Source organism: Poecilia latipinna, unplaced genomic scaffold (assembly GCF_001443285.1).
Source record: "Poecilia latipinna isolate Pla-1442-1.1 unplaced genomic scaffold, P_latipinna-1.0 Scaffold2839, whole genome shotgun sequence".
NCBI classification, from domain to species: Eukaryota; Metazoa; Chordata; class Actinopteri; order Cyprinodontiformes; family Poeciliidae; genus Poecilia; species Poecilia latipinna.
The window spans coordinates 26,049-35,268 of NW_015115455.1; the positions used below are offsets into that span (position 1 = coordinate 26,049).

General features: G+C 37.0%; 1 protein-coding gene across 1 annotated transcript in view; it reads right to left on the minus strand.

The window, feature by feature from the left end:
• LOC106939343 (membrane-associated guanylate kinase, WW and PDZ domain-containing protein 2-like) overlaps positions 1-9,220 on the minus strand; it is a gene marked incomplete at its 5' end in the record, with an annotated part of 64,604 nt that overhangs the window by 25,472 nt on the left and 29,912 nt on the right. Inside the window, 4 exons of the mRNA XM_015021721.1 lie at positions 308-490; positions 1,964-2,260; positions 5,410-5,531; positions 7,328-7,385. Of these exons, the coding sequence (XP_014877207.1) occupies positions 308-490; positions 1,964-2,260; positions 5,410-5,531; positions 7,328-7,385 (660 nt within the window). The remainder of the gene's footprint in view (positions 1-307; positions 491-1,963; positions 2,261-5,409; positions 5,532-7,327; positions 7,386-9,220) is intronic.

Sequence of the window (9,220 nt, forward strand, 5' to 3'; positions counted from 1 at the left end):
TATATATATATATATATAATTTTTTTTCCCATTTTTTTTAAAACAATTTTGGCTTTATTACTGAAAATATGTTTTCTTTCAGGAAATGACCTTTTTAGAGTTTGTACACTCCAGTTAACCATTAATCAATTGCTAAATTAGTTAACGATGACTTTAACAATTGATTAATCGTGATTAATCACTTTAGCCCTAGACTTAACTGATTCAAATAAAAGTTTTTTATTTTTATTTTATTTTGTTATTTGTAAGTACTGGGGCTCAGTTTAGCTCTGTTTCAGACAGTGTGGCAGCCGTTCCTGGGGCTTACCTGTGGCCATCTTGCCATCGGCTGCGGCGGGTCCGTCAGGAATAACGCTTTTGACCTGGAGGAACTCATCAGGCTCATCCCCACCGATGATGGTGAAGCCGAACCCCATGTTGCTCTTTTGGAGCGCCGTGGACAGGAAGCTGCCTTTCAGCTGAGTCGGGTCTCGGGTGAACAGGGGTTTCTCTAAAAATGAAAACAAACAAAAGCGATAACCGGTTTAAATATAACCCTCAGTTTAATTCTTTTTTTTTTCCAGTCACTGAAAGAACCTCAAAGCTGGAGCAGGGTGGGGCTCAGAGGGCGGAGGCATGAGGGGGAAAGCTTGTCCACTAGGAAGGGAAACTGGCAGGGTAGCATAACTGGACACAGGTTGGGCCGTGGTGCCGATAGATGCAGGTGAGGTTTAGCAATTCTTACTCCAGATGCAAAAATCCACCCAAATTTTGACCGTCACCGGATCGCTCTCCTCCAAAGCTGATGCCCTCCTGATCAAAATCTTAAGAGCAATTGAAATATTACAAATATTTATATTTTGCAGTTTTGGATTTTAAAAATGTTCTAAGCAGAGCCACTCCCTTCTACTCTCAAACCCCAACTCAACGTTTACACTCACACGTGAAAATGGCTGCAAACAGATGTGCAATTATACAACCGTACATCTTTGGAAAACAGAAGTGGAGCCTCCTGAAACAAGAATGCAGCAAGTGGTCTCTGGAAAAAGCTCTTGTCTTTTCCAGCAGCCATTATACAGCAGTTAAACCAGCTGACCACCACACTGAAACTCTGCCTGGAACTCTGCCTGGGTTGCTAAGTAACCGGCAGGGCTTTGATGGGGTTGCTAGGTAACGGGCAGTGCCTGCTGATTTGTGATGTTACATTCTGGAGGTTATCGAAACAGCTCATTTTCCAAACACCAAAAAGTATTAGCTTAAAACTTTCTGGGTGTTTTTTTAAGCACTTGGGTTGTTTCTAGAAGCAGTAGAAACCTAAAAGGAAGTATAAAAACATTAATTTTAGATTAAAGGTCCACTTAAAGGTTTACAATAAAATGCTTACTCAGATTTTTTTTGTTTCCCATTTCTTCTTTTTGCATTTTGAAGCTCTACTTAGAACAGTCTTAACATTCAGCAGTGCAAAATGTGAATTCTTGCCATTTTTCAACTGGTCTTCAAACTTTGATCAGGAGTGCACGATGGGGCAGAGGGCGTGCAGAGTGCAGCAGTGGTGCAGTTCATGGGTCCAGCAGAAAACATGCTCTCAGCAGGGGATCAGTTCCACAGGAAGATGCTCGGGGAGTTTTAAGGAAAAGTGGGAGAATTTTTTAGAGGAGCGCCTTGAGTAGTAATGTGCGGATCTCAGCCAACAGGATTAGTCACACTTAAGCAAGTCCTACGTCTTTCCACCTCGGAAACTAAATCTGGCTAACAGGAGAGTTTACATCCTTTGTTTGTCGTTACTGGTCCAGATTTAGTGAGCGATTACCCTCACTGTGTTTGCTTATGCACGGAGATAAAACAAGTCATAGTGCATAGTCATTGCACAAATCCCCAAAACGGCCTCAAGGGAGAAGCTTTGCATGCGTACAGTAAGTCACGAGCGCAGGCAGCCATAGGAATGACAGTCAGCCGCGTTTTTCTTCCTTCTTGGCCTACTTACTGACGATGTGCCACAGGGAATAGGGGCTGCACACGGGCTGCTCGAGCAGAACAGTGCAGGCGGAGGCGTAAAGGGGCTGCGGATGCCGCTGCCTATGAGGGCACGTGTTCATCCGCCGAGTCAGAACGCTCCGGAGCGGAGACACTTCGGCGGAAGAGGAGGTGGCGTACGAGGGAGCCCGGCGACCGGTTGTCGGGGAGCGGGACAGGTCGCCGAGGCTGTGGCAGCGCTCGGGCACCGGGCCGGCCTGCGCACGAGGGCGCCTGGGGAGGGTGGCGCTGGGGCTGGCATCCTCCGCTGGCGTTAAAGTGTGAGAAAAGAGGAAGAGGAAGGGGTGAAGTAAAGAGGAGAGAGAGCCTCACTGGACTGGACACAGGTAGTTTGGAGTGGTGCACTATGACAGAAACAAACCTACACTTCCACAGTCCAGTACCTCCTACCGCTGGGAAACGACAGATGGGGAGAATCGAGTCACAATTAAACCAACAAGTTCAGTTAGAGACAGTTTGAACGATTCACTTCAAGCAGGGACAGCTGACCTGATCCAACCACTAAAAGCTGTGGAAAACAAGCAGTTTTAGGTGTAAATATTACCTTTAGAATCAAAAATTCTCTTATTGTCATTGTGCACGAAAGAAAAGATAAAATTTTTTTAAAAAGCAGCTCACAAAGGCATGTCAAATAATTGACTAAAGTAATTACATCTCAGTAAATATAGAAATAGTATAAACAAACAGAAATAACTGTAATGTTAAGAAAAAAATTTATCAATAAATTTATTCATACAACTCCCAATATAGGGATTAAAGTTTTCAACTAATAAGTTAATCTAAAGCTGATTAATCTTATCGGCCACTTCCATAAAATATGAATGTTCTCTTGTCATTTCGATGACGTCTCTACATAAAATAAAAGGGCTAAATTTTTTACGGTAATGTTTTTAAATATAAAAACAAAACGTAAAATTTTAACATTATATTGTGTCACCTGTATTAAATACTGGCTGAATAAACTGAAAATGTATTTTCTCACATTATTAAACTTGGACGTATTTATAAACCATAACCAAGAACTCCATACGTTGCTGAGTAGAAAAATAAAAGATGAAAATAATAATGTGTTAAACACGTAATTCCCCATGAACATAGAGATGTTCATACAGAAGTCTTTGTATGTAAAGGAATGTTAAAACTTCGCTCCAACCGAACAAAAACCTCAAAACCAACCTTGCTTATCGGCGCCATGTTTTTACTGTTTTTCTGCGTCTTCTCCTTCGCAGCACATCAATCATTTCTAAATGAGTTGTCACTGCTCCGTCATGCAGCTCGGCTAAATGACCGCTATTAAGGTGAAACTAAAGGACTTTGCCGAGTGTCTATATTTCATAACTTAAGAAGCTTGTAGAGTATTTATATTTTAAAACAAAACCGCTTAACGTGAATTTTCCATCCCACAAGCGACTCTGTTTGAACCGTTTATCTTTCCCTTTCTGATATAACCCCGCCGCCATCTTTGTTTCTGTTACTTGCGCCGCTTAAAGATGACCGGCGGCGCCCTCTGATGGATGGCAGCCAAACTACAACACTATAATGAGGCGTAAGCGGACGTTATGGAAATAATTTTATTAAAGTAAATCATTAGTTGACAATTAATCATGATTAGATTAATTGTTTGAATCCCTAATCCCAACCAATCTCTACGACGGATGCAGAAAAAGAAAACAAAAGTTTATTCTACAGAAAAATAACCTAAGTTACAAATGTTGATTTTTTTTCTTTTCTGAGATTTCTGAGTTTTTTCAAGCAAACTTTCAACTTTTTATTTACAGATATTTCTCAGTTTTTTTCTAGATCATTTCTGATATCTTTCTAGCAAATTTTAGACATTTCAAGCTCAGAAACTTAGAAGATTAACTTCTCAGAAGATTAATTTCAAAATTTCAGAGTTTTTGACGGAAATGTACTGCTCCTTTAATTTTTTTTAAATCTACAATGACCCTAATATGCCGTCGTAAATCTCCTTCAATTTGAAGAGGAAGGTTTATTTTGAAGATCAGACACAGCCGGGTATTGTAACAAACACTAAAAGCTAATTTGATCAGAAAAATAAACAAGCTTAAAAGAAAACGGTTCCACTTATGCATCATTCTGTGGGGCTTCTAATGTTATTAATGCATTAGAGAAGCTGATAGAATAAGAAACAGCTAATTGGTTAAAACTTGGACACAGTTGTGTGTTTAAAGATGACAGTGAATGCAAAGGTGCGTAAATAATTAAAAATGTCTAAATAATTTATAAAAGCCTTGACCTTTAACTATACTGATAATTTGTGGTCTTAAAGGAGGACAATGAGACCAATTCATTTAAACTCTACCAATTATGATAAGAGAAATCCAACAAGAACTAATAAGGAAAATTGTATATATTTATGCACTTACTTGAGTCTGTGTGAATTAGAGAAAATACATAACATATTTTTAAATCATAGCTATGTATTTGTTGAATAACCATTACACTCCGGAAAAAGAGGAAAATAAATCATTATAAGCCCAAATGCCAATGATAAGTGTGCACAAAATGGCACTGTAATGCTAAAAGGAAAGCTCAAAAGTCAATAACATTCAAGCAAATGAATAAGAGACCTTTAGAAACACAAGGACGATAAAATTCAATCTTTGAAAGGTAAGATTTTGTAATAAAAATCAGATGACTGCATGTCCTTGTAACAGTTGAAACCAGATTTTAACTGCATAAAAAAAAGAGATGTGCTTCATTTCTCGTCAGTTGTTAAATCAAAGCAAACATTTACAGGTTCACTTTCTGCTTGCTAAATGCCAGAATCATAAAATAGATTTTTTTTATTACCGTCTTTAAAACGAGACATTTTCATATATCTCCTGAGCATTTGGTGGAACTGCCTTTTGGAGTTGAGTTTTGGGCAGCACCTAATGATTATTTTAGTTTTGGGTGGCACATATTCACAGACAAAGAATTTATTTTTTATCTTAAAATACATTTTTAACTTAATTACTGCTTTTAGTAAGTTTGTCTTTCAGCAAATGGCATTTTTTTTAGAGTGTAAACTCCAGCTAATAATTATTTTAATAATGGATTAATCACGACTAATCGTTTCAGTCCTGGTTGAGTTGCATGTTTTGCACCAAAACCTGTTCAACTCCAGGACACAGAATCTTCCTCCTTCCTGAACAAAATGTATGCTGAACATTTGCATGGACTTTATACTTGCAAATAGCTATTTGAGCAGAGGAACGCGGGCGGCTCCTTCAGGCATTTGGAAGTTTTCTGATGACGCCACACAAGGAAACGGTGAAATTGAGGTCTTAGCTAAAAATAAATCCACAGGTGGGACTCGAAATACTTAGAAAACTGGCTTTAATTGCATAAATATTTTACATATAAGAAAGAATATCATCTGTATAGTCTTACCTCTGTAGATAGCGGGAAGGGGCAGTGAGGACAGACCCTGACTTTGCATCTGCTGCTGCTGCTGGAGTCTTCTCTTCGCCTCCAGAACCGGGTTCTCAAACTGGGTTCTTCTATTTATATGACTAGAACGATAAAAGAAAGGAAGGAAGGATAAAATTCAGATTTTACCGCGTCCACCAAATGTGTAATATATATTACACATTTGGTGCGATCAAGTATATATAAGTATATATACTGTATATTCATATGTAGAAATTAACGTGAGTTTTGTCAAATTTGGTTTATTTATTCTCCAAAGTCATTTTGTTTAATCAAAATATTATTTTCTCCTGACATTATTAAGTTGTGTTTCGTTCTGCTCTGCTGCTCTTGGCAGTTGGTGGTTACCGTAGTAACCAGTAACTGCCAGCTCCTCCCCTTTTTCTGTTGCCGTCGGCAACCGTGGCACCACTAGTATCAGCACTTTTTTCTTTACAAGTATTATATTTTTTCATATATTTTAGACAAATGTAATACACAGAGTTTTATGTGTAATTTTGTCACTTTTTGTATATATTTTTTAACTGTTATAATTACAGTTGTGCATTTTAGTTGCGTTTAATTTTACAACTATTAACTGTTGTCAACTATTTGCTCTGTAGTTTGTTTAGGTTTATTTACTGTATTTTATTTACCATATAATGAATGTTAGTATATTTTATGTTAAAACATACTAATATATACTTCTAAAAATATATATTAATTGTTATTTATGTTAAAAATGAGATTATTTATGTAGATTAATGATTAAATTAATGTTAATTAAGACTATACGATCACAATTAACTTGTCCATTTTCTGTTGCCATCTGTATTTTACTCGTGATAACACAAAAAAACTCAAACTTTTGCCAAACAGAAAAGTCCAGTGAGAAAATAAATACATAGTATATACGACAAAATCTAAGGCTTGCTATTAGTGTTATTTAAGGCCAAAATAAATTTCAAAAATAAATGTAAGACATTTTAAGGCCTTATCTTGAGATACATAAATTTAAGACTTAATGTTTTCATTTTACATACATGAATATAATATTTTTAAGGATGCTCCGACACACTGTGTGATAAACCATTAGCTGTATATTGCTGTAATGACTAATTAAATGGCTGGTAGTCATTTTGTAAGAGCTGTAGAATAGTTTTGCATATTTAAAAACCAAACAATTGATTCTGGGCTTTTTTCAATAAACAATTCATCAAATTACTTGATAATAATCAAGGAAACCTTGATATCTCCTTTAAATTTAGTTTAAATCGTTGACTACATGTAGTGTAATTTGCCAGCATGGGGTAATTAGTCATCATTAAATATTTCCCTGACTTTATGAGACTTCATTGTGTGCCAACACACACACAGGCACAATTCATCTCCTCTCTACTTAACTTTTAATGAACGCCCTAAAGTACTAATTATGTAACAGTTTTACGGTGGTTTGAGTTAAAGAAGCGTGCAGTGTCTTTTAGATCAAAACAAAACAACAATACCTGTAGAGGGAGATGAAGTACGTACAGTTGACATTTTGTTATTGTTTTTTTTTAACCCAGGTATATTCTTGTGATTTTCCAAACATATCGAAGTTGTAAAGAACAAAACCCCATAATAGCGAGGAGAGACCACTGCAGCAGTTAGTCTGAGATACACGAGTGCAAATTCTTGCTCCTGAGTTAATCTATTAATAAATACAAGCACCAAAACCGTATCAGACACAGGCTAATAGAAAAACCAAGGCACAGACTGGCTAATAAACTTCCTTCAAAGCCTGCAGGAGCATAAATGGAGAATTTCCTACTGTGAACTACTCATAATAAACATGATTAATACTGCACCAACAAGCTACGCAGGAAAATCAAAGGCAATATTAAAGATGCACTAAACTTACTCGACGTAGTAGCTGCCGTAAATGGGGTCATCGATTTTCTCCCAGCCGTAAGGAAGCTCTGTGGAGAAAACGCACAACACAGAGAAAACAATAATGAAGGTTTTTGTTCGTTCTATTATCACATATCAGCATATTGACTATGCATAGAGAAATACTGCATTGTTTTAATAAAGAGGCATCTGATTTGAAGCTGGACTAGTAAATATTTTTCAATCAATTCTAATTAATTTTAAACTAAAACTCATAACTATACAAAATTCTTTTTTAAAATATCTATTAAAAATACAAATTTAATGCTTTTTAAGACCTTTATGAATGAAGTTTAAGACCTTGTGACAGAAATGTACAAAATAAAATGACATTTTTTACATTGTAGTCGTGCAAAGCTTTTCTGCACAGATGAATGTCAAACAACCAACTGCCAATAAATTTACATTTACCCATGATAGATGTAAAAAAGCTAGCTAGCAAGAATATATTAGCAGCTAGCTAATAGTAGCCTCAACTGCTAGCTAGTCAACAAGAGTATATTCATAGTTAGTGGTAGTCTGAAACACCATCTAGCTAGCAATAGTATATTAGGAGATAGTTAGTGGTAGCCTTGAATGTCAGCTAGCTAGCAATGGTATATTAGCAGATAGTTAGTGGTAGCCTCGATGTCAGCTAGCTAGCAATGGTATATTAGCAGATAGTCAACCATCTCGAATCACAGAAAGGAATGTCTGCTTGTGACTCAAACTTTTCCTTGACAGAAAATAAGTTACATTATATATATGAGATTAAATAGTCTTAAGACCTGTGGTTAATGTCTAAGGTCAACTTACATTTATTGAAATTAATTTAAGACATTTAAATGGCTTCATTTCTTTTGTACATGAATTTAAGGACCACTGACACCCTGTCCTCCATCAGGTTGATGTTTCAATAAATAAGGCTGATCCATTTCTAATACAACCAAGTAATTTCTCATATTTCAAAATAGTTTCTTGAAAATACAAAATGTACACCAATTATTCATGGATTGGGACTGTGAAGAGCAATAATAATAAAAATAGAGCCTCAACATGTTGCATTCATTGATTTAAAGAGGCCAGTGGCTCTTTTATGCTGTTCATCAGATGCATCTCTAAACAGAAAACGCTCCTAATATTGACGGTGGCTGAATTTAAACCCATCAATTATTTATGACCTGCATCTCCTCTGGGTTGCAAATCTTGTGTTTTGATGGGGGAACTTTGAAAAGAGTCACAAGAGTTTCTTTTTGGACAGGCACAAAACCTGAGGGTGTCAAATCCCCAAGGCATAAACTGGAGAATATTTACAGCTTCTGCAGAAAAGTTAATGAACTCCACGACTGAAACGGGTTGCAGCTATGAACTGTACATGAAAGCCGTTAGATTTGCACTTCCCTTTGACAATGCTACTTTTAAAAGAAAAGTTGATTAACATATTGACAAAAATCACCATCATCATGACATTTGTTCAAACACTGGACTTTGAAAGCTACAAACCGGAACCCAATGTGACCAACTATGGGAAAGCCATCTGTTATCCGTAGCATCTTTTTCCTGCATGTCTTGGTTATTCATATTTTACGCCGAGCATCTGATGACAGGAGACTTCTAAGACAAGTGACAACTCGAATGAATTTGGTTTCCACAATGCCTAGCAACAACAGCAACAAGCTCAATGTAAATGCAGCTACAGACAGGCTGAGCATCCAAATTCAACATGATCACCACTGTTCCACAACGCTTCCTCCAAGCGACAGCAATCACAACGTGTAGAAAAGAGTCAGCTATCTAGGAAGGCTTCAGAGGACGGCAGGGGGCGCTGGCGGAATTTTTTACAAAAGGGGGGCACTGGGATTCCTTTGGGGGGCGTTTGGTCGAA